Source organism: Drosophila subpulchrella, chromosome X, assembly GCF_014743375.2.
Source record: "Drosophila subpulchrella strain 33 F10 #4 breed RU33 chromosome X, RU_Dsub_v1.1 Primary Assembly, whole genome shotgun sequence".
NCBI lineage: Eukaryota > Metazoa > Arthropoda > Insecta > Diptera > Drosophilidae > Drosophila > Drosophila subpulchrella.
This window is the reverse complement of record NC_050613.1, coordinates 20716404-20741985: the sequence shown is the minus strand read 5'-3', so window position 1 is coordinate 20741985 and position 25582 is coordinate 20716404. Positions and strand designations below refer to the sequence as shown.

General features: G+C 44.0%; 4 protein-coding genes across 6 annotated transcripts; 2 read left to right on the top strand and 2 right to left on the bottom strand.

Moving 5' to 3' along the window:
• The first annotated feature begins 5194 nt into the window (after positions 1-5194).
• LOC119557592 (D-2-hydroxyglutarate dehydrogenase, mitochondrial) lies at positions 5195-9374 on the top strand. Of its 2 annotated transcripts, none has more exons than XM_037870394.1 (5): positions 5195-5349; positions 6773-7021; positions 7113-7254; positions 7941-8634; positions 8701-9374. In XM_037870394.1, exons 2-5 carry the CDS (start codon positions 6830-6832, stop codon positions 9272-9274), a joined length of 1602 nt encoding a protein of 533 aa, XP_037726322.1. In that variant the 5' UTR covers positions 5195-5349; positions 6773-6829; the 3' UTR covers positions 9275-9374. The 2 variants fall into 2 exon arrangements, with proteins under 2 accessions (XP_037726322.1, XP_037726323.1); XM_037870395.1 differs by lacking the exon at positions 5195-5349 and adding an exon at positions 6352-6451.
• An 807-nt stretch (positions 9375-10181) lies between these two features.
• LOC119558412 (6-phosphogluconate dehydrogenase, decarboxylating) lies at positions 10182-14616 on the top strand. Of its 2 annotated transcripts, XR_005220188.1 has the most exons (4): positions 10182-10325; positions 10450-10673; positions 12831-14193; positions 14257-14616. XR_005220188.1 is itself a non-coding variant. In XM_037871945.1 (3 exons), the coding sequence occupies exons 1-3, from the start codon at positions 10318-10320 to the stop codon at positions 14042-14044; spliced, it is 1446 nt and encodes a 481-aa protein (XP_037727873.1). In that variant the 5' UTR covers positions 10182-10317; the 3' UTR covers positions 14045-14260. The 2 variants fall into 2 exon arrangements, 1 of the variants encoding a protein (XP_037727873.1); XM_037871945.1 differs by having other exon boundaries at positions 12831-14260.
• On the bottom strand, positions 14128-15530 carry LOC119558413 (protein bcn92). The gene is made up of 3 exons (XM_037871946.1): positions 15270-15530; positions 15074-15194; positions 14128-14556 (listed from the first exon to the last, which is right to left on the bottom strand). The coding sequence occupies exons 1-3, from the start codon at positions 15347-15349 to the stop codon at positions 14479-14481; spliced, it is 279 nt and encodes a 92-aa protein (XP_037727874.1). The 5' UTR covers positions 15350-15530; the 3' UTR covers positions 14128-14478.
• Positions 15531-16258: 728 nt separating this feature from the next.
• Positions 16259-25508, bottom strand: LOC119558260 (protein wings apart-like). Its single transcript, XM_037871606.1, has 8 exons — positions 24804-25508; positions 22943-24095; positions 19387-22008; positions 18062-18907; positions 17821-17990; positions 17676-17764; positions 17411-17601; positions 16259-17283 (listed from the first exon to the last, which is right to left on the bottom strand). The coding sequence occupies exons 2-8, from the start codon at positions 24002-24004 to the stop codon at positions 17002-17004; spliced, it is 5262 nt and encodes a 1753-aa protein (XP_037727534.1). The 5' UTR covers positions 24005-24095; positions 24804-25508; the 3' UTR covers positions 16259-17001.
• Between the last annotated feature and the right edge of the window lie 74 nt (positions 25509-25582).

Below are 25582 nucleotides of genomic sequence, written 5' to 3'. Positions count from 1 at the left end.
TGCCGCACAGTGGCATGCGATCCATTATTGTTGCACAGTGAAGCACTATACATTGCGCCTTTATTTAAAATACAGTAGAATTTCGCTTATATTTGTACATTTTACATTTAGTTGACGTAAGTGATTACATGATTATCTATTAATTACTCATTACTGAACAAAAAATAGTACAAGTCCGAAATAAAGATTAGTTTTGTTATATCTAATTATAGTTCAGTATGATAAATAAATAATAACTTAAATTATTTTAATGATCCTTATGCCAGAAAAAATAACACGATATATTATAGAATAAACATTTATAGTATATTAATTTTTAGTAATGTTTTTACACTCCATACCCACCACTCTTGTCCCACTGTGCCTGTCTTTGGCATTTCATTTTTCATTTTGTGCTGCCTATGTGTGTGCATAGTTGTATAGGTGCGTTGCTTTGGGCTCTTGTCGGTCTTCTTGTTTCCCCTTCCACCTCGCCTCTTCCAACAACAACGTTGCTGAGCTCCACAAATGCTCATCATTCCGATCGCTTTTGTTGTTCGACAGAATTTCGTTTCGTTTCATTTCTTTTGCTTCTGCTGCCGCCATATTATTTTTATGCTCGTTAAGTGCTTTGTGCTCCCGCTCTCTTTGCTTTTTTATTCTCCTCTAGTGAGTGTGTGCGTGTGGTTGTGGGTTCAGCTTGGTATTCGGTTTTTTTTCGTTTTTTTCGCCGAGCTTTTTTCTTATTAGTTGCCCGCCTCCTACTTCGCCGCGATTTCCCTCTTTCGCCTCTTCCTCGCACGCTCAACTGTACAAGAAGTCGAGCATGCGCTCTTCCTCTTGCCATTCAGTTAATTGCCTCCAACTTATTGGGTTGTTGTTGTTGGGGTGAGTGCTGAGTGGGGCTGGGGTGAGAACGAGAGTGAGAGAGAGAGAGAGAGCTAACATTTGCATTTCGTAAAAATGACAAATACTTAATGAGTGTAAATTGCTTTGCGCGTGTTCTCCTCACACTCGCGCATTGCCTCTCGCTCTGGCGCATTGGCATTAGCATAAATCCCTCCCCCTCGCTCGCTGTAATAGAAACTCACACGCACACGTACCTGTACCTGTGTGGCGTGTTGTTGTTGTTTTACTGTTGCTGTGGGCAATTGTCAGAATTTCCAGCACCATTTTTGTTGGAATTATCAACATCTGCATACACACCAACGGTTGTGCATGTGTGGACAGGATATACGCCTGTGTGCGTGCCTTGAGTGATAATCAAAAGTGGGTTTGTTCTTTTTGTTTTTTCTGGCCTTATTGCAAACGTAATGAAGTCCGTTCCAGAGACAGCGACATTGGGTTTTATAGCCATAAGGCGTGGCCAGAAATAAACATGGATCGCCAAAAGATCATTAAATATTTAACTGTTACGCAGATACTTTTCCATTCTGATTCTGAAGACCAAACAGAATCGGAATATAAGCTATTGTATCTAAGTCTACAAAAATATATGCGTTATTATCATCCGACAAATCAAAAATTTCATAGTATTCCTTATTTTTAATAATATAAAAATTATATATACAAATGATATATGTTTTGGTCTTCAGCTCAATTTAACTTATAGTAATACAAATATTAAGAAAACCTTTAGTTAAGATCATGTTCTTTCAGAGAGGCATAGTAACAAACTGCTAATTAAAATTTCTTACACTCTACTGGAAAAATTCTATGGAGCAAACCCCTATAAGGGATAATTCCAATCCCTAATGTTTCTTTCTTTAACAGCCCCTAGTTCCTTTATTATCACAAAGTCTCCATTGTTAGCAACTCACCCCGTGTGCATTATATTTGCCATTGTCCTTTCGGAACACTTAATTGACCTGTCAAGTCATGTGTAGCGTAAACAGGAAGTCCTCGAACTTGGCTCAAAGACCGTAGTGGATGAAATTTATATATCAGGGGTATTTTAGGTCGTTCTTACATAGTGACAGTGGCATACGCTTCCCAAGGACTACTAAGGTAAATTCCTAAGTAATTTAAAATAGGCGATAAAGTATATTGTAATTCCAATCTTTGTACAATCATTTTCCTTCGACGGTACAAGTATTTAGGAGCACCTTTAATTAAATTAAACATGCAATGAGTTATTAACAAGTTAACATGGCAATAACAGTTTGAATCTCTCCCCTCTGTAAAAATAAACCCATCGAAACTGTACTTAGACTTGCGATTCGGTTCGATCCTCTAAAAAACAAACAGAAAGGCGAAAAAAAAGGGTTGTGCCCTCTGACACTTGCCATGCGACCTTTTGAACCAATGCAACCTACCCTTCTCCACCATTTTTCGTCTCGACTCGACGAAACGATTTCCCAAACAAACATGATACAATTACCCTCAAAAGAGAAACAATTCGGATATCCGAATGGGGTGTTCGGAATCCAACCCCTAAGCTCATTAGGGGTGTGAACGAGCTGTTGGAATTGCGGAAAATGCAGGCATACCGGGCTCTAGGGAGCCCTCCTTTTTGGTAACTGCATGTATCGCTTAAATAGTCATCAAATAATGTCCTTGTTGGGTTATCTATTGGATTGGATATTCTTAAAAGGGCATCGATAACGATTATGTGACTTTCTGTTCTACTTTTTTTTTTTTTTCTCGAAATTTTGCAATAGTTTCTAAAAAGTTAAATATTATGTATTAAGTATAATCGTGGTACATTTAAAATAAAAAATACGATGTTCTCATGATTGTATCTTCTTAACTCGACTAGTAAAATATTCATAAGAACGGGTTCAATTTCTGCTTTTACGGGTATATTACGTGACGGGAACCGCCATTTTTTCGTTTTCCTATACTGATTTTTAATATTTGATTCACACTTTGCAATTTCATAATTTAAATTTATATGTTTTCAAAAACGATTGTGCAGAGTATAGAATACATATATGTATACAGATAAAATATACATATGTATACAGATTAAAACCTAGAGAATAACACTGCAAACCATTTAATGTGTATAATATCGTTAAAATGCTTACACAAAAATGCTTCAGAAATTATTAAAAATTGCTATTTTAGCCAAAATAACAATAGGACTTTATAAGCACTACATAAATATTTTGTTATTATAATGGTTCTTTAAGTTATTACTCGTTCCACATTTTTTTGGCAAAACTAAGTCTTGTAAATATCAGACAGCTAAAACTACAAACTACAATTTGAACTGACAAAATGTAAAGTATCCATATGTAACATTTTGGAAATATTTTAACGAAAACCTGAAACTATTTTTAAATACCACCATTTTGTTTCCGATATAACAAGAAAACACAATGCCTAGAAAAATGCCGACGGAAGATCGAAGCGAATAAAAAATGGGCGCACCACCAAAAGAATTGTTTTCTTTATAAAAGGGGCTTGAGAGTGTGACAGGAACAACACCATTGTGCAGCCTGCAAGCGAGAACGTGATGGAGGTATACTGGGTAGTCGGGGGTGGGGGATGCTCATTGTTTCGGTGGGCGTGGCCTGTGCGTGTGTGGTGAATTCGAGTGACAGTATAACAGTTGTTATGCGAAAACAAAATGGGACAGATTTAAAAAATGTTTAGCTATTCAATAAAAACCCTTCTTAACCATTTGATGTTAGTAAATCTAATATCTGTACGAAGTACATTGTACGTATTTATGTTAGCGAGTCTTATTATTTCCGAATTAGGTACTTTAATTTCATAAATGTAACAATGTATATTAACAATGTATATTATACACATCTAGAGAAGTAAAAAAGTTCGCACTTGAAATCATAACTTCACATTTTTTTTTTTTACATTTTAACGAGGGTCAAAATGTAAACCCATTTTAATATTGGTACTTTCCGTTTTTCCAATGGTTTCGGAATAGAAACCCAAAACTGAACTTCTTAATGTCATAACTTGGGTAATTGGATACCGATTTTGATGTGGGATACCTCTATGAATTTGTGGTTGAATTTCCTAATATTCTACATTAAAATTTTTCTTTTAAACGATATTCACATTTTGAACACATTTTCATGTACGATTTTTTCGTATTTCTAATGGTTTTCAGAATTGGGAACCCCAAAGCTGCACTTTTAAATCTTATAACTTTGGTAATTTGATCCCGATTAAGACGTGGGATACCTTTATGAGTTTGTGTCTAAATTTTCTATAAATCTACGTTCAAATATTTATTTTCAGAGATGGTCGAAATTTTAACCCATTTTCATGTTCGATTATTTCCAATGGTTTACAGAATGGTGACCCAAAACTGCTCTTCAATATTCCATAACTTGAGTTATTGGACTCCGATTTTGAAGTGGGGTACCTCTATGAGTTTGTGCTTAAATTCTCCGTTAATCTTCATTTAAATATTTATTTTCTAAAAGAGTTGAAATTTTAACCCATTTCATGTTCGATTTTACTCTATTTCCAATGGTTTTCAGAATGGAAACCCAAAACTGCACTTTAAAATTCCATAACTTGGGTAGTTAGATACCGATTTTCAAGTGGGATACCTTTACGGGTTTGTGGTGGAATCCTCTAATATTCTACATCGAAATTTGTCTTTTAAACGAGGGTCAAAATTTAAAGCCATTTTCATGTTCGATTTTTCCGTATTTCCAATGACTTTCAGATTGGCAACCCAAAACTGCACTTTTAAATTTCATTACTTGGGTAGTTGGGTCCCGATTTTCAAGTGGGATACCGATATGTTTTTGTGGTTGAATTCTCTAATATTTTATTTAATGGGGGGTATCCTTAACGTAATTTATAATTTGGTGAAATCCATTATCGTAGGACAATCGGGTCGGGAATCCTGGCGATTTCAAGGGTTAGCGCGGGCTACAGATCAACGAATTTGTTCACCCAACAAAGCTTAAAAAGCATTCGACTATAAACTAAATTAAATTACAAAACATAAATTGGAAATTGAAATTGTTAACTAGCACACAGGACATTAAAATGTACTTTGCAGCACATCAAACATATTTTATTAAAATTGCTTAGTTGCATGTATTATCAGCTTATATATATTTTTCCAATTTAGATGTGCATTAAATCAAATCATCATTTAATTATCAAACCCCCCAGGAAAGATTTTGGCCTACACCACTGCATGTTATTTACTCTTTTTCAAAAAGCTCTGGGGAGCTTTCGCTCAGCGATCATATGGTTTTGTTTGGCGCTCACCTCTCAGTTAATTGGCCCCCCTTTTGGGTTTCGATTTTTTAGTTGCGGTTTGTTGTGGTTCCGGTTTACACGCTGCTCTAAGTGAAAGAGGGAAAGGGAAAGAAGGGAAATCTATGAATGTAGAAAGTATCCTTGGCACATCGTGACCAATATCTGAAAATAAAAACTGTGAGTGCAGTTCCAGTCTCTCCTCTTGCTTTTCCATTTTCCAGTGAGAAACTGGCGCGTGCGGCTCTCTTTTTGGTTGTGTGTGTGTGCATTAAAACTAATATTTTCTGAGTGATATGCAAATAAAGGATCCCTCAATAAACCTTTTATTAAGTTGCAATGACATTGCCGTCATTTCATTTACGACCGGCTTACATATGCAGATTCTGATAACGTTTCCAGGCTTATCAGCTACCTGTTAACCCTATGTTGTTGTTTATTTTTACTTGTTTACGCGTTTACCCACACAAAAGCTCGAATCTTTTGATTTGACGTAATGAATACACACAGATAAAGATAAAGCGAAGGCAGGAGAGAGGGAAAATAACCAGGGATGGGGGTTTTATCTGGCCGTTAGAAAGCTTTCAAATATTTAAAAGTATTTCGATTTGTATATTTGTATCTTGCATATATGAAAATTCAATTAACAAACCTCAATACGTACTTCAAAATAGTTTTGATATTCAAAAAAGGAATTTGGTTATTAAATAACACATTCAAATGTTATAAAATATTTTAAATGTAAAAATTCTTAAAAATTGAACCATATATTTGCAATATTACAAGATGTTTTAAGTAAAAACAGAATCATCTATTCGGATCCGGTAAGGACGGCTAATCCACTGTGCAGGTAGTTCCACATATCCGTATATATATCTGCATTTGTATCTGTTGCCATTCTGGGTTGCCATTCCCTGGGTCAAATGGTTTTATAATCGTTTTTTGGTTAGGGATCTATCTACCTGCCAGCGATTATCTGTGTGGCCTCATAAAGATCTTGACTTCGCGATTTGTGGATTGCACTTTTAGATCCAGACCAAAACCAGGCGGTTTTGTAGTTGGAGTGTATGCGTGGTCCAAAATAAATATGCTAATTTCTTTATGCACGAGCTAAGTCGAAACGGACTGATAACGCTGTCATATATAGCGATATATGTACATATGTAGCTTTGAAGTCCGTGAGGTCTAGTGGAAAAGTTCGGTTTCCTGGGGACTCTGCTATCAGTGCGATACGGTCCGCGGCGAGGAGAAGATTGCGTCCATAACTCACATCGAGTGGATGGTTAGTGGCGTGATAATATGATAAGCATCCCAGAGCCCCGGGGAAGTCCGGCAGTCTGGGGTTTTGTCTAATCGAAGACAGTGGTATAAGAAAGCCAACATAGCCAATAAGGGAACAATAACTTCAGAACGTGTGATGCTCAAGAATTCGCGTTTTTTCAAAATGTATTTTGTATATCTTTAAATATTAAGTAGATGATTAAAAATTTATCTAGTTATTTTGGATATCCAAACTGACAATGATTTTAAAAACTTGTTTTTAAAATACAAGAGAAATTTAGTAACCATAATCCGACATTCCCCATTGCCATCGGCATTTCAGAAACATATAACAGACATATAAACTTGAAACGGCCCGTATTTGCAACCACCCTCCACGATGAGATTCCAGCAGCTCCTGCAAGTCCGCAGATTGGCCAGCGCCGGGGCCACCACTTTGATGAGGCGACCCACCACCACCAGCACCGCCCTGTCCAAGGCCACCACCCACCCCACTGTGAGCACCACTCACATGGCAACCACTGTGCGCACAATGGCGGGCAGCGGGGCACCGATTCCGGAACTCACCGAGGTAAGTGCTCCAGCCACTGCACCAGTGTGGTGAGTTTCATAGTATATCCTATATGGTATGGGGTATAATAACACCCCATTCCCCATTTTAGATTACGGATAATGTGCAGCGCGGCAACTACGCCACTTTGACCGACAAGGATGTGACGCACTTCGAGCAACTCCTGGGCAAGAACTTTGTCCTCACCGAGGACCTGGAGGGCTACAATATCTGCTTTCTAAAGAGGATTCGGGGTGAGTTTTGTTCTAGGAAGAGAGCTTATATTCATGCTTAGTTAAAAAATATGTTTTCTTATATGTTATTATGATGGTTTGTTGGGTAAGAACTCCTTATCCATTGCCATTCCCAAAACACAACTTTAAAAAACTACACAGAGAACATTATGATGTTCTAAACTGAGTTGAGAATGTTCTTTAAAATAGAACGTCATTTATGAAGTTGAAAATGTTTTCATTTTGCTCGAATTAAGTTGAATTGCCGGTACTTACATTATATATCTCAACAAATAAACTATTAGAGCAGTCAGTAGTCTATACTTATCAAATCGTTGTTAAAATAACTTAATTAAACTTTTCTCTTCTCAGCATTTTGTTATAATATTGAGTACATTGATAACAAAATGTACTTACTAGGTTTTTAAGATCGTATGTTCTCAATTCAAGAACAATGTACTTGAATATTTTATTTGTACGGTTACACTGATAAAAACAATTGATAAGAAGTGATAGTCGTTTTGATGACATATCTTATAATTTTGATTAATCAAAGATCTAAACAACGAAAAGAAAATCATGTTCGAACTAATACATATATCTATTTAACATTACATTATTCAATGCAGATGCGTGATCAATTAGACCCTATTAGTTCAATTGAATCTATATACATATTGATTAAAGAATATTTGATTTATAACCAGGCAACAGCAAGTTGGTGCTAAAACCCGGCAGCACGGCGGAGGTGGCCGCCATCCTGAAGTACTGCAACGAGCGCCACCTGGCGGTTGTGCCGCAGGGCGGTAACACGGGTCTGGTGGGCGGATCCGTGCCCATTTGCGACGAGATCGTGCTATCGCTGGCGCGCCTCAACAAGGTGCTGTCCGTGGACGAGATCACCGGCATCGCCGTCGTCGAGGCGGGCTGCATCCTGGAGAACTTTGACCAGAGGGCCAAGGAGGTGGGACTGACGGTTCCGCTGGATTTGGGCGCCAAGGCCAGTTGCCACATCGGTGGCAATGTGTCCACCAATGCGGGCGGCGTGCGTGTGGTGCGCTATGGCAATCTACATGGCTCCGTTTTGGGCGTGGAGGCGGTGCTGGCCAACGGTCAGGTCCTTGACCTAATGTCCAATTTCAAGAAGGACAACACGGGCTACCACATGAAGCACTTGTTTATCGGCTCGGAGGGCACACTGGGTGTGATCACAAAGCTATCGATGCTTTGCCCCCATTCCTCGCGAGCGGTCAATGTGGCCTTCATCGGGCTGAACTCCTTCGACGATGTCCTGAAGACCTTTGTCAGTGCCAAGCGGAATCTGGGCGAGATCCTTAGCTCCTGCGAGCTAATTGACGAGCGGGCCTTGAACACCGCCCTCCAGCAGTTCAAGTTCCTCAAGTGGGTTTGGCCTTCTCAATGCCGTACTGTTAGTAACCCTCATTAATCCCATTTAATCCCAAATAGCTCACCCATTTCGGGCTTTCCCTTTTACATGCTAATCGAGACCTCGGGCAGCAATGGCGACCATGACGAGGAGAAGATAAACCAGTTCATTGGCGATGGCATGGAGCGCGGCGAAATTCAGGATGGCACCGTGACCGGTGATCCTGGGAAGGTGCAGGAGATCTGGAAGATACGCGAGATGGTGCCGCTGGGACTGATCGAGAAGAGTTTCTGCTTCAAGTACGACATCTCGCTGCCCCTGCGAGACTTCTACAACATTGTGGACGTGATGCGGGAGCGTTGTGGTCCACTGGCCACCGTGGTCTGTGGTTACGGTCATCTGGGTGACTCCAATCTGCACCTGAACGTTTCCTGCGACGAGTTCAACGACGAGATCTACAAGCGGGTGGAGCCCTTCGTCTATGAATACACCTCAAAGCTGAAGGGCAGCATCAGTGCCGAGCACGGCATTGGGTTCCTGAAGAAGGACTATCTGCACTATTCCAAGGATCCGGTTGCCATTGGCTATATGCGCGACATGAAGAAGCTGCTGGACCCCAACGGCATCCTCAATCCCTACAAGGTGCTCAACTGAAGTGGGGGAGGGGTCTTCTCATCAATAAGTCTACGGTCATGTGTTTTTTTTCTAATTTCCATAAATAAAATGCTTAAAAATTAATTTAGCAAACTGCAAATGGGCCTCTTTTGACTTGTGAAGCTGGTGAAGTAAATGTAAAGGACATTTTTGAGAGAGAGAATTATACCATTACATTGTTCTTGTATTGAGAACATTCGTTCTTAAAAACCGTGTAAGTACATTTTGTTATCAATGTTCTCAATATTAGAACGAAATGGTGAGAAGATAAAAGTTAAATTGAGTTTATTTATCAACTTTTTGATAAGTATACTCTACTGACTGGACTATTAGTTTATTTGTTAAGATATGCAATGTAAATACCGCCATTTTATCTTGATTCAAGGAGGACATTTTCAACTTAAAAAATTTCGTTCTATTTTTAAGAACATTTTCAACTCAGATAAGAACGTCCGAATTTTTTCTGTGTAGGGTTTTTAAAGCAATGCAGATGTCTTAAATGTTCTTCCTTGATTTAAATGTTTTTTTATTAACTCAAATTGTATTATATCTTATATAGCATTTTTTTTGCATTCCATTTCAGCTCAAAATGATATTCCTCTTAACATTTCCATCTATTATCTGCGTATTTTACATTTTATTAATACAATTAGTCAAAAGGCTTACTTTAAAATAAATAAAGCTAAATTCGAAGTGTTCGGGAAGACTTTTTTTAACATAGTATAATTTCTTATCTGAGTTTGCCTAGCCTTAAACTCAATGCCCAGCAGTATGCTTTAATCAAACGAAAATTACTTCCAGTTTTTAAACAATCAGGCATTAGTGGGTTAAAGATCGGTGATAATTTCAAGTTGCCGCTTCTACGAAAGCTCCGCAAAAGCTTTGTAGCGTGACCGCTTGAAGTATATAAAAAAATGTATAATATGGTATTAAAACATAATTCTTTGGTATAATTTTGATCGGTGGTCAGCTTATCGGCCATATATAAATTGTAGCTTGGGGGAATTTGCACCATTGCTGAAACAGATCGAAACACGCGAAACATGAGCGGGTGAGTAAGAGGAAATAGCCCCATTTTTTTTGGGTTGACAAGTTTTACATGTTTTTCAAATGTCATGTTTTTTGATTTTGTTTTTTTAATGTGTTTTTCTAATGGTTTTTCGTATCTTTTGTAGACAAGCGGACATTGCTCTCATCGGCCTGGCCGTCATGGGCCAGAATCTGATCCTCAACATGGACGAGAAGGGCTTCAAGGTGGTGGCCTACAACCGCACCGTGGCCAAGGTCAAAGATTTCCTCGCCAACGAGGCCAAAGGCACCAATGTGATTGGCGCCGATTCGCTGAAGGACATGGTCTCCAAGCTGAAAGCCCCCCGCAAGGTCATGCTGCTGGTCAAGGGTGAGTGTCGAGTGTAGAGTTGCTAAATTAGCATTTCACTTCCAATAATCCCAAAAAAAAAACACGCTGTAAAATATCACTCCACTTTCGCTGTGTTGGTGACTCTGGTTTACATGTGTGCGCGCGTGTGCGAATGGAAGTCAAAGCAAAGTCATCAAATCAAACGATTTGCTTTTTTTTTTTATGCGGTTCATATTGCAATGTGCAAAAGGAGAGAGAGAGAAGAGAGTATAAACAGGTGGAAGATGTAGGAAAAGAGGAGTAACAACAATAAACAACCGTTCAGAGATCATTGAGCTGGGTTTCCAACGCAAAGCTTGGCTTAGCTGTTGTTGTTGTAAGATACGTTAGAGATGACACTATTTTGATACTTTAAAAAGCGATACTTTTTACTTGAAAATTTAAAAAATTGTAAAAAAAATCTAGATTTCCACAACAGCCAACATTCAAAGGAAAATGTTTATCTAATAAAAATAAATATTTAAGAACCATGTTAAATAAAAAAATTTATAAATGCCATAGAAATTTTTTAAAAATAGTAGAGATTCAAGATTTTTAGTTGAATAACTGTAACCATTAGTTTTGCCCTGCTTAGTAAACTCTATTTGTAGGAGGAAATTAAATTTAGATTTCCATAAAAGCCAACATCCAAAGAAAAATATTTATCAAACAATATTTAAACATATTTTTTATAGGAAAAAATCATGTATTGCTTAAAATGGATTTTTTTTTAACTTAAGGATTTTAAGATTTTTAGTTAAAAAACTGATCATTAGTTTTCTTCAAATTTTCCAATTGCGCTGCTTAATGCACTGAATTTTTCGTGCATTGCACCTCTCTTTTTTTAAGAAACCGTTTTCGAAACCCTATGTGGGTTTTCAGGTCACTCACGCTCTCGTCTACCCTACACGCATGTCCAAAATTCCTCTAACCACTCACACTCACCTCTAGTTCGTACGTTAATCGGCGTGCCCGGCTTATCTCCACCTTCACCTTCCTACCTACCAAAAGCAACAATAACACACAACGGCGCAGAGAGAAATCTTTGACATTCATAATAGGTCACACACAATGGGCCGATTTTCAAGGGGGATTTCCTCGGATTGGACTAACCGAAATCTGTTCTTCTGTCCGCATGATCATTTGTCCCGACGACCTTCCCTGCAAGTTGCCAGGCCAATGATTCACCCTATGAGCGCACAATTCAGACCATAAATATATAGCTATTATATTATATGTTAAGTGTATTAACTTTAGATTTGATAGTTGCTTGACAAGATGTGTGAACTTTCACTGAGTTGAATTTAACTATTCTAATATTCAAGTCATTTTTAGTTTATCATGCAATTATAAGCACTGATTATCAGGGCCTAATTAGATTAGTGCTGTAGGACCTACGATTGTGACCGCTAGTGTGTCGCAAACCAACGACCGCTAGATAGATAGATCAATGCTATTATCGCCAGACTCGTTGGCCTTATCTGGTTCTCGTTCTGGTTCCATTGCGCTGGAGAAGTGCTCACCGGCTCAAGGGACGCCTCACGGTGACCTCCAAAGTAAAACAGCGACTTTCCAAAAGCAACCAACTGACCTTGTTCAAACGCACGCTCTACTTTCCGTCTAAATTGATGATTTCTTCATATAAAAAAGAGCTGGCACACGCGTTAAATGTAATATTTAAAAAATATAGCCCCTATAAAAGTACAATTGCTAATGTTGTTCTAGGACAAAGTTCATGGAATTTATAGTTGTTGTACTTTAAAGAACTTTCGGGAAATAAATTATTAATATCTCATTATTATGTTGCTTATTTTGTTCTCAGGCTAAGTTCAAGAAATCGTTTACAGTTGAACCTTAAAGAAATTTTAAAAAGATAAGCTTGTTAATCAGCAGTATCGTATTTTTGATTGGTCTTTAATAATGAGTTCTTGATTAAGGGCTTAAACTTAATGATATATAAGTTCTATAACTTCATAAAAGTTTAGATCTGGACGATAGCCAAGTCCCGATTTACTTTCTGTCCAATTTCATTTAATCCCTATTACAGGCAAAATTAAAAAATCTATAATAGTTGTACTTAAGAACTTTGGCAACTGCTAAGCCTACATATATCTCAGCATTATCACTAATTTTGTTCTACTTTCTTTCCAATTCCAGCTGGCAGTGCGGTCGACGATTTCATCCAGCAGCTGGTGCCGCTGCTCTCCGCCGGCGATGTGATCATCGATGGCGGCAACTCCGAGTACCAGGACACATCCCGCCGCTGCGACGAGCTGGCCAAACTGGGCCTGCTCTACGTGGGATCCGGCGTGAGTGGTGGCGAGGAGGGTGCCCGCCATGGACCCTCGCTGATGCCCGGTGGCCACGAGGCCGCCTGGCCCCTCATCCAACCCATCTTCCAGGCTATCTGCGCCAAGGCCGACGGTGAGCCCTGCTGCGAGTGGGTGGGCGACGGCGGTGCCGGCCATTTCGTCAAGATGGTCCACAATGGCATCGAGTACGGTGACATGCAGCTGATCTGCGAGGCCTACCACATCATGCAGAGCCTGGGACTGTCGGCCGACCAGATGGCCGAGGAGTTTGGCAAGTGGAACTCGGCCGAACTGGACTCCTTCCTGATCGAGATCACGCGCGACATCCTCAAGTACAAGGACAGCAAGGGTCATCTGCTGGAGCGGATTCGCGACACCGCCGGCCAGAAGGGCACGGGCAAGTGGACGGCCATTGCTGCTCTGCAGTACGGAGTGCCAGTAACGCTAATTGGCGAGGCGGTCTTCTCCCGTTGCCTGTCCGCGCTGAAGGATGAGCGTGTCCAGGCCAGCAGCTCGCTGAAGGGACCCTCGACCAAGGCGCAAGTTGCCAACCTGACCAAGTTCCTCGACGACATCAAGCACGCCCTGTACTGTGCCAAGATCGTGTCCTATGCCCAGGGATTCATGCTGATGCGTGAGGCGGCCAGGGAGAACAAGTGGCGGTTGAACTACGGCGGCATTGCGCTGATGTGGCGCGGCGGCTGCATTATCCGTAGCGTCTTCCTTGGCAACATCAAGGATGCGTACACGTCGCAGCCGCAGCTGTCGAATCTGCTGCTTGACGATTTCTTCAAGAAGGCCATCGAGCGCGGCCAGGACTCGTGGCGCGAGGTGGTGGCCAACGCCTTCCGCTGGGGCATCCCCGTGCCCGCCCTGTCCACCGCCCTCAGCTTCTTCGATGGCTACCGCACCGCCAAGCTGCCCGCCAACTTGCTGCAGGCCCAGCGGGATTACTTCGGTGCCCACACCTACGAACTGCTCGGTGAGGAGGGCCAGTTCCATCACACCAACTGGACGGGAACCGGCGGCAATGTCTCCGCCAGCACCTACCAGGCGTAGGTTCCGGTTCCGTTTCCGGTTACACCTCCTCCTTCTCCACTATCCCCCGATCACACATTCCATGTCATAGGCGCCGGTGTCTGTAGATGTTTCCTTGCTCTTTTTTTTTCTGGAGTACCTTAGTACTTATTTATACCATTAATATATATGTATGTATATATAATTTCATAATTGTTGTTAAACATAACATTAAATTGGTGTTTTTTTGCTAGCAAATGATTTCGGTTCCTTGGTTTGATGGATGCAAAGTGCCATATAAAATCAACAGTGTGTGTGGTGTGTTGTGTGTGGGTCGAGTCTTTCGAGTTGTGTCTTCATGTAGAGACGCCTCCTGCTCCTGCTCCTGCCAATCGTCCAGCTGCTCCTCCTCCTCCTTCTCCTCCATCCCTACTATTGTACTCTCTTCAGCTACCGGCTTTTCGATCACATCTCCCTCAGTCATCCGAGGGCTTCAAGGTCTTCTTGTTCTCTATGACCAGCTTGTCGGCGCTGTACAAATGGCCGATGATCACCTGTAGACATGTAGAGGTTAATAAACTTGACCAACTGATAAGAAAAAAGGGGCAGCAAAATGGTGGCTTTTGCTTTCTAAATGGGGGTAGGAAATGTAGGTATTATTTATTTACCTGGTAGAAAAACATAGTATACAAAAGCATTTTTAAGATGGTTTCCATCATGGGCTTTGATTGACTGACATGAACTGATATGATAATTGATAGGGTAAATTGAATTTTTTCAAAGACCTTAGATTTAGGTTGAGATTATTGTTTAAAGTGAGTTAGAATGATCATAAAACACTAAATATGATGCAATTTAGTTTATTTCTTGCCATAGTACGATGGTATAAGCCATAGCTGACAGAAAGATGTTATCTTCAAGACATGATACTTGAGTTTAGAACAATCTTAAAGTAAACGAAAAACAAACTAAGGGTTTTTTGTACTATAGAGTAGATGGGAGTGTCAACATCAAGATACTTCCCATCAGTGCTGATAAGAAGACCCCGGCGAAGACGCGTGGGCCACTCACCTGGCGACGTATCAGCTCCAGATTCTGCTGGCCGGCGACCATTTGCCGATCGATCTCCCCGAAATCCCGGATGCCACTGTTGGCACGGAATGTGTCGCGTATTTTGCGGCCGGCATACATCCTGGAACCCGGTAATATGGTAATATATTGCTTTATTCCTCCGTATGCAGAGTCTCCTATATTTCACCACACCCACCTGAAGTTGTAGGAGGGCAGCTTCTCCGACTCGCGCAGGAGATTCCTGTATAACGTGATCGCCTGGCGACGCGTCGACATCCTAATCCTGTCCTGTCCTGTTCTGGCCAAATGGTAGCGGGCAGGCGGGTTGGCTGGAGATTTGAAGCGCCCTTTAATTGATCAGTGTTACGGCCAGACCGGCGTTTTGTTTAAACCCTGTTTATTGTTTCGGTTCGGCAATTGCCTATTGGACCGCCTGATGACATAAAAATTACATGTGGGAAGCGGGAAAATACTGACAGCCCGGTCGCAAAAATACCAGAAACAGCTGACAGCGGTATTTTCACAGTCATGTTCGTGAGTCTAGAGATGGGAGTTCTTAATGGAGACCAAGGAGCTTAAAAATTGTTAATAATTGGATATACATATTACATTTGTTTGACTAAAATGTAATGTAGTTCATTTCCGTTTCCTCGTTATGAAGAATATTAAAAATCAACCATATATCAAGAAATAATAGACAGTGTCCACTACACCGACAGTTGACTTTTCAAAGTGCTTTCACTGGAGCGGGTTATATCATGTTGGAAATTTAAAGTTAAATTGTTTTATATTACATTTATCTTTAAGATTTAGTCTATCAAATATCAAAAATATTTGGTATACCAATATTATCAAATAATTCTTTAATATTTAAAAATTATCCTTTGGCCAAACATCTCCTCCCAAAATAAAACAAACATCGTATGTTTTTCAATTTTAGTTTTAATTCTGTTTGTTTTTTCTGCAAGAACAATATATTATGTACTCGTTGAAAACACAAAATAAATATATATTTTGTTCCCGAAATTGTTTCTTTCTTGCACGCGCGCTTGCTTTTTTAAATCTGATTTTTGTAGCCTAAATGACATTTTTGTGGTTGTAAACGTACACTTATATCCATATATATATATATATATATATTTGTTTATTGATCAGTTTTAGTTTTATAAGTAGAGTTTCTTTAGCTTAAGTTTAGGCAATAAAATAACTTTATTTTTCTCATCGAATCTAGATTTCTTTCTTTCGCTATCTCTCTCTCTCTCTTTTTCTTTACACTTCTGTCTACCGCTCTCGCTCTTTCTCCCGCTGTGTGTTTGTTAAGAGCGTTTGTTTTTAAATAGACGAATAAAAAAATGGTTTAAAATTTAAGGTAAGAGTAGGTAAAAAAAAAAACATTTAAAATAAACCTAAGACGCGTCCGATAAAATCGCTGATTAAACAATATTTACATGGGTGTGTGTTTTTGTGTGTTTGTGAAGGTAAGCCGACGTTTAGCTGCTAATATTGCTTATGACTATATAACGTACTCATATCAGTAGGGGATTTGGATCTTTGTGTTGTTCGGGGTTTCATTTCATCAATTCTTATCATTTTTGTATAATTTTTAGTTAAAACGCAGACCATGCTCAAGAATTCGCTATCACTTTGGGTTAATACAAACGCATAAACAGATCAGATCGCATTCTATCCTATCGCTCTTAACTATATACCTCGATATACATTTATATACGTGGGGGTACAGCTGACTGAAACTAGGTGCATTACATACTATACACATACATATAGTGGTTGCTATATCAACACATAAACAAATTACATAATCACAAACAACAGAATTTTATTTTGGTGGCAGGCTTTCGGTGTGGTTAACGACAATGGCGATGGCTCTCCCATTCCGAGTCCGAATCCGAATCGGAGTCCGGGTCCGATTATCTGTGGCTGCTGTACGTCTTGTACACCCGCTGCACCCTCGTCGATCCTGTGGGCGATGTGGATGAGGAAGCGGAGACGGAGGCGGATGTGGACGAGGAGCACGAGGCAGCAGCATGCGACGTGTCCGCTCCGACGGCCAAGACCTGCGCCGTCGTCTCCAAATTCAGTGGCAGGGTATTGTCGTGGTCATCCGAGTTCTCGTAGATGTAGTCGCGCTTCTTGAAATTGTCGATGATGCGTTTCGTGGACTTCATGTGCGCCACAAAGGCTGCCTCCAACTGATGGACAAGAATGATGGTAACAAGTTAGAGGGGGCGGGCTCAGTTTAATTGTTATATAACGATTTAGATTTATATTAGCTGAAAGTTAAGGATACGATATCAAGAAAATCATTTCAAAACTCACGCTGGAGGTCAGGTTCATGAATGTGTGGTACTTTTCCAGCACGCCGATAATCTCCTTGAAGCTGTTCCCTCGCAATTGGCGCCGCACCAGCGACTCGTACAGCTCGTTGTCCGCAATCAAATTTCCCACCAGGATGGCCGCATAGCTGCCCTTTAGCGTGTGCTCCATGTGGTGGCCAGCGCGTTGCAGAACTGTTGGGTAAAACCAGCCGTGAATAACCATGGATCCAGAGATCATCATCATCATTATGCCGCTGAATACTCACGATTGTTGACTGTTTCCTCCACTTCCTCTTGTTTCTTCTTTCCCTTCTCGTTGCTCTCGAGGAAGGCGTCCGTGTTTTTCTCCACCAATCTGCGGGAAACCAATTTGTAAACCATGCCACAGAACTAGAAATATATTTTTCTCACCTGGCCAGTTCCTCGCACTTGTAAAAGTACTCGAGCAGAGCTTGCAGTGCACTTACGGATCCCTGTGCCGGTGGATTGTCCGCCACGTACTCCGCCGGAGCGGCAGCTTGCATTAGCGCAGCCCTATTGGGTAGCGTGTGCATGCACAGATTGATTAACAGGGTAAGAACCTGGAAAAGACGAAAATCACCAATGAAAAGATGATACTCGAAGGAGTAACCCATAGGCTAGATGCACCCACCAGTATGCTTAGCTCGAAGACACAGTGGTCGGGAATGTAGTTGGCCGAGAGCAGCAGCAGCCGGAAGCTCGTCTCAACCACATCGCCGCGCTGGCCCAGCAACTCAGCTCCCAGCGAGGGTTGCGCCTCGTTGAACGTGTGCGTCAGGTTGATCAGCACCTTGAGTACCGGAACCAGTAGCTCTCGCATGGCCACGCCCGGATGCTCCTTGTTGCTGCCAGCGCAGTCCACCGATGGATGCAGCATAAGTTGCCGGCTACACAGGCGGTACAGCTGGCAGAGGGTCTCCACAGCTCGTCCCTGGCCAAAGGTCAGCATGTAGCGCTGGTTCGCTTCGTTGTGCTGCGTCACGTTTTCGAGGACTCGCAGACATCGCGCCACCGTTTGCATGTTGTCCAGCAGCGCCGGTTGCCAGTGGATCTCGGTATCGCAGGCAATCACCGGTCTGCAGAAATCCGATATGGTCTTGATAATGTGCTCCAGACCGCCCAGCTTTCGCAGATCCTCCTTGAACCATTCTCCTGCCCGTTTGGATGTCAGCGAAAGTAGCGTCTCCATGGCCAGCGTGCCCACGGTTAACGAGTCCACATTAAGATGCGTCCCCTTGCCCTGCGCCTTGATCTCTTCGCACAGCTCACGCACTTTCTGCTTGTTCCGGTCGTAGCCCGCTCGGTCCGGGTGGCCACTCTCCGTGCTGCCACCCACACCGTCCGCCTCCAAGAGGTTGATCATCAGCTCCAGGGAGTCACGATCCAGGTCCATGTTGAGGCCCTCTTGGGAAAGGATGTACATGATGGCCGAAGTGCACAGGCCGAGGCTGAGGTCTTTGTTGGCGTCGGATAGTGCCTACGATTACGAAGATTATGTTCATTATTCTACACTGAATGACTTCGATTTTATAAACTAAGCATACATTAAGCTAGTTATCCTTTAAAATTCATTAATTAAGACTGATATTTTGTTAAAAATATTTAAACATTATTGACATATGTATACGGACAGAAACCTTTTCGGGCAAAGTTCGGAGGAAATCAATACCAAACTGGTACTCTATATTTATATAGCTGCAAAGCTAAACATGTTATACGATACCTAATAATGTTTTTACGTTGTTACAGGCATTAAATACCCAATGAACATGCATGCTTTCCAAAGAAAAGTAGCAATTCTTGGTATACCTCTGCGAAATGGTGATACATTGATTTTGATAGGATCCATTTCCATCATCAAAATTAATAAACAATCAACTCCAAACAAGTGTGCAAATTAAAGCGTTTGCAATTCAATATGGCAAATATATAACAATAATTAGGTAGGGAAGTTACCTTGAAGAACTTAAGGACTACGCCATGGGCACGCACGTGCATCCGGAAGGCTGGCATCATGCACTTGGCGGCCAGTTGTAGGGCGGAAAGACAGCGCGTCGCCGGTGGATTGTGCGGTTGCAGTGCGTCCAGGATGTACTCGACATCGTCGTCCATTTCCTGGTACTCCCCGATCTCCTGGATCTGGTGGGCGGTCTTCACGTTTCGCACCACCGTATAGTAGTCCTTGGTTTTGCGGTCGACGCGAATGGGTCCGCCGCCGCCAGTCGTTCCTCCTCCGCCCGCTGCTCCACCCGTTCCACCGGAAGCAGCTCCTGCGGCACTGCGTTCCAGGTCGAGCTCACCGGCAATTGGTTCCAAATCCAGGTCGAAGGCATCGGAACTGGTGGAGGTGGCGGGAACGCCCTGCTTCCCCGCCAGTCGCGAGATCTTACCGAGCGCCGGGCTGTCGCCGCGCAACGTAGACGCACTGCTACATGCACTGGAGGAGCCATTGTTGTTGGACGAGGGACTGTCACCGAAATCGCCATCGGACTTGCCCGCCGCCAAATGATGCAGCAAATGGTCTTTGACCCCGGCGACGCCTACTCCCGATGCCGAGGCATTGCTGGCATCGCTTCCGGTTCCACCGCCATTTGCCTCCAGCGCGGCGTCCCAGCTGTGCTTGTACAGATGCCGCTTGGCCACTGTCGCCTGCTCCGCTTGATCGGATGGCACCAGGGCACGGCTCTTAAAGATGCTACCTTTTTTCTTCGAAATAACCAGCTTGACGGCGCTTCGTTGTTCGCCAGGGGGCTCAGCTGCTCCTGCTGCGGCTGCTGCTCCTCCCGCTCCCGCATTTGCCGCACCCTGGGAGTCCAGGGTCAGCGTTCGTTTAAACTTATCCTTGAACTTGAAATCCCGCGGCGGGGGCGATGAAGAGGATCCATCGTGCTGCAAGGACGAGTTGTTTGAGTTGTTCGACAGCTCGTCGGGATCGGGATCCGGGTCGTGGTCCGGCGAGTGTTCCCTGTGATCCGTGTGGGGAATCTTGGCGGGCGTGGGCTGCTCCTCCTCAATCTCGGGAGTTTCCTCCTCATCGGGGGCCTGTTCCTGCTGCAGAACCTGTGTCACCTGCTGGTTCTTTCGTTTCCGGCCATAGCTACGTGGTGCTCCACCCGCTGCTCCACCCTCAACCAGGCGGCTGGCCTCTGCTTTGGCGCACAGATTGGCGGCTATTTTATTGATGTTGTTGTTAACGCTGGCTGAATTATTGTTATTGGCCCGGGCGGCTGCATTGCGACCTCTTCTCGGCTGAGGTGCAGCCTGTTCAAGCTGGTCCTCACTCGCCGCCACCGCCGCCGCTGGTTCGTCCACTTCCATGTCGACTTCCTGCTCGACCTTTCTGGAGCCTCGAGTGCCCCGTGTGCTTCTTTTGGTTGCTGGAGGTGAAATGGCAGCCGCAGCCGCATCCGCTCCTTTAGCCCTGCCTCGTGTTCTGGTCTCCGTAGCCGGAGGAGGAACATCCGCGTTGTTATTCGCTTTCCTGCCTCTGCCACGTGTGGCCCTCTTCGGCTGCTGCTGCTGTTGATCCTCCTCCTCGGCTGGATCTGGATCCGTATTGCCATTCAACCGTGGCACTTCGCCACGTAGCACAGCCAGTATATCCTCCTGCAGCGGCGTCTCCGGCACCACAGCTGCTGCCCCCGTGCCGGCTCCATCGATGGTCATCATCATGGACTCCAGACGCGACTCAATGTCCGAGGGTGGAGCCACCAGCGAGGAGTGCTGGCTCGTCTCCAGATCGCTGGTAATCACACTGGATCCCCGGCTGCGGATAACACAGCTGTCTTCTTGCACGGCCTGCGCCAATAGCTGCGGTGTGCTGTTGCCTTTGGAGGAGATGCTGCCCAGCACCGAGGACTGCGAGTCGAAGTCGTGATCTGATCGAGTGGTGGGCGATATGACCGCGGAGCCTCGCTGCGGATGCAGCTGCTGGTGGTGCAGCTGTTGAGATGGCGGATTCAGTGCTTGCTGGCTGTTGGCCTCGCTGAAGGCCAAATGAGGTGAGGGTGTCTTGAACTCGGAATTGGTTTCCGTGGGATTGGCTACAGATACGGCAACGGGTCCAGATCCCGCGGCCAGCAGCTGCTTGTGCTTGTGCTTCTTGCTCTTGGACTTCTTTTCACTGCGGGATTCCGCAGCAGCAGCGGCTTTAGCGATGGCGTTGCGGATCACGTCCGTCTTGATGATCAGCTTGAGACGCTCCTTGGGCGGCTTGTCTGGCGATATCTTCACCGTGCAGTAGTTGATCTCCGGCGGCTCCTCCTCCTCGTCCTCCTCCTCTTCTTCGTCCTCCTCGTCCTCGTTGGGTTCCAGTGACTGTGACTTGCGTTCCTCAAAGGAATCGCCAGCTGCTCCTCCTAATCCTCCTGCCGCAGATGATCCTTCCACCGAATCTGCTGCTGGCGGTGGTCTCAGTGGCTTCACTGTGATTTTTGGCGTACTTGCAGGAACTGTTTCGTCTCCCGTCCGCTCCGATGGCTCCTCCTCGGTGGCCGCAAGCAGATTGTGTTGGTTCTGGTGAGCGGGCGAACTGCTCGGCGGCTCCTCACTATCCGTGCTGACCAGGCGCGAAGTGCCCTGGAAAAAGCAAAGACCGGATTAGCTGGGGATCTTTATCGGCAATCCACTTTTCTTTCTTTATGGGCCTACTTCTAGCTAGCTGATCTGGCAAATGGCAAATGGAAATGGGGACTACTGTGTGGCGTTCCCCCGGTAATTAACACTCCAACTGAACCGAACTGGGCAAGAAGCCACCGATAAATGGGAAAAGTAACAAAAAGAAAAGGAATAAAAAGCGACAGAAGCGAAAAACAAAACACTAACAACAACCAGGAAGAGCGAGAGAGAGTCCGACTCCAATTCCGTTGTTTTGGTTGGTCATGTAAAAGCGCGCGTAATTTAACACTACACCGCGCGCTGCGCTGCTTTCCTTTTCCCACACACAGCGGCGAAAGCGGGGAGAGGGAGATAGAGCAACTTGGAGAGGAGAGAGTGACTGAACTGGGAGATAGCGAGAGGTGAAGGTGGAGAGAGCGATCGCATTGGGGGTACTCGACTGATTGCTGGAGTTGGGTAATAGTTTGCTGGGCGTAAGTTATCGATATATAGTGGTGGAGTGGAGTGGTGAGAAAGGAGCTTAAAAGAAATTTAGAAAAAGGTCAGGGGCACTCACTCAGTAGTGGAAAAGTTAATTCAAATTGGATTCGAAATTATAGGGACATCAGCAATATTCCTAGGAATCACTTCAAAACTGTATTTATGAACGCAATGCTTAGAAATTACTTGTATTTAAAATTATCTTTAAATGCAGCTTTATCTAAATGAATAAATCCAGCTTCTTTATATCAGATCTTAAAATTATGTAAAATTTATGTGAAATTCCTTTTCTCAATTTTAAAACTCAAAAAAAAATCCATACATTTAGGAATAATTCTATGGGATGCCACCTACATACAATGATTTTTCTACAGATCTTTAATAAAAATCCCGTCGAGAAGACTACGCCACTTACCTTGGAGATGCGCAGCACGATGGGAGGATGTTCCGGCGTGCGAGAAGCGCTCGGAGGATTCGACGCTCCGCCGGACGCGGAGGGCAGCTGGGAAGCGGTGGACAAGGATGCACTGGGCGCGGATGTGGGCGGGGGTAAAGACGGCTCCGATCCTGGGCTGCCAAACGTGGAGCTGATGAAGGCTTCTGACGAGGAGGCGACGGCAGCTGTTGCCGTGGCCGCCACTTCCGCCGGCTGGCGCGATGCCTTGGGAATGATCAGATCCTTGGTGGGCGTGGGATAGCGCTCGTCCTCGTCCACCTCGCAATAGTTGACGGCCTTGCGGGCGCGACCCAGTACCCGCGAGGGAGGCGCCTCCGGCTTCAGTTTCTTTTCCTCCTTCGGTTTCTTTTGCTTTTGCTTGCCCGAGGCACTGTACGACTCCGGCTGCTCCGAGGCGGGATCACTCAGCCCATCGCCGTCCCGATCGGAGGCGCCGTAGAACGCACCAGGCGTCGATGGTGTGGATGCGGCTGCTGCTCCTGCCGCTGATGGCGTTGTTGGTGCCTTCTTCTTAGGCGACTTGCGCTTCCGCTCTGCGGAACTGCCACCCTTGCCCTGCTTAAGCTTCAGTCCGCCCGCCTCCTGGGCACCGGAAGTAGGCGTGGCACCACCACCACTGCCGCCCGCCGAGTACTGATCCCGCATGGGCGATGCTCCGGCCCCGCAATGCGGTAGCTGCTGGATGATCTGGGCTATAACCTCCGGCGGAGCAGCATTCCTCGATTTAAAGAACTTCTTCGGTTTCGGTGGCTCCGGCACCGACACGGACAGATCGTTGGGATCGTGATCCTGCGTAGAGGCGGGACTCTGGGAGGGACTGGCGGCTGCAGCAGCCGCCGCCGCTGCCGCTGCCATCGGATGTAGGGCGGACAGGGTGTAGGTGCGTGTGGAGGTGAAGCCCATCTTGCCCCATTTGCCAACGGTGCCCACGGATCGGGCGACAGTGGGCCGATTGGTGTTCTCCTTCTCCTTGCAGAGCGAGTCCAGCGGCACCACGATGTTCTTGCCCCAGCGCGACATCTTCGCCAGCGATGGTTGCTCCTCCTTCTGGCTCCTTCCCTTGTATCCTCTCACTCCGTGTAGGTGGCTCTAATCCTTGGTGATCTGGTCACTGCAATGGGTGTGAATATTAGTTTGTGGTATTCGCGGTAAGGATAAATATTTCTACTTGTATGGAATTGATATTTTAGCACTGACTATTTCGAATATATCGATTTAACATGCGTATGTATGTTTTCAAGACTTCTTTGGGCCAGGATTGGATGAGTATTAAAAAGCCAAATCGAGATGGTCAAGGTTTTAACTGAACTGCTTCAGGATATACCTAGAAGTTATCAAAGACAAGGAAAAAGGAGGCCCAGTTTCCTGGTAAAAGTCCAATCCAAAGATTGCCATCCACCGGAAACCGCGTTACCAAAAGCTGAGGGCAGCACTTTCGCGTGATATATAGATATAGACCAAAACATACCCCGTACTCCCAGCATCATTAACTATTAATTCATGTTTTTGCACGGCGGACAATTATTGAATTTTACTAAAAAAAGTGAGCGATTTGTTTGGCTGTGGCAGAGAGAGAAGTGCAGCAACAGCAAAACACAACAAACGCACGCCCGTAAGGACTCAGTGGGTGCGAGCGAGAGCTCACGATAGTGCCCGCACATGCATACAAGCGTACAGGCGATTTCCAATTTTCATGCACACACACCACACGCATCTAAATCAAATCATAGGCAATTTCCAAATGAATTGCCGCCGGGGGAAATAAACAATTTGTTGCACTTTGCTGTTGCAATTTAAGTTAATCCATGGGAAAACTCACCTCAAGTGAAACATTTGACTGCTCTCTCTGCTTTCGTTGTTATTGTTGTCCTCCGTTTGCTGAGTGGATGCATGTATGTGGGTGTGTGTGAGTGAGTGTGGTAAAAAAAATCTCTGTTGCTGCTGCAGCGCATATGTATGCGACTGCGTGCGTGTGTGCGTAGGGAATGCAATAAAACAAACGATGTTTGCGTTTGCTTTTGCTTATTGGCGCAATTTTTTTTTGCACAAACACACTGATTTGATATTTTTGGGTCTCAAACCACCATCGTTCTTATCATTTTCCGCCTGGCCGCTAATGCAGCGTGTTTTTTTTTTTGTTTTGCGTTGCACACACACGGGCTTTTCGGTTTTGCCACCACTTTTACTTTACTTTACTTTACAGCATCATCCCAGAAGAAGCAGAAGCAGCAGCAACAACAACAACAACACACACCACTAACACCAACACAAACAACCACAACAACAGCGACAATTATAGCTGCTACTGAACGTTTCGTTCGTTCTTCTTCTTGCTGCGAATATATTTTTTGGTTTCGCGACTTTCTGGCCGCAAAATCGGTGGCAATTTGTTGCGCGCGGTTGTGCAATCTGCTGGGCCAACGAACGCGGGCGATTTTGCGTATTTTGCACGGGCAAAATGCAAGAAAAAGTTAATTTTTTTTCTGTTTTTCTACACAAGAGAAACACGGTTCTAGAGCTGGGCCAACGACTCACGATACTATCGATATATCGAATACTTGTGTATGCGATAGTATTCGATAGGGCTAGCTCCAAGAT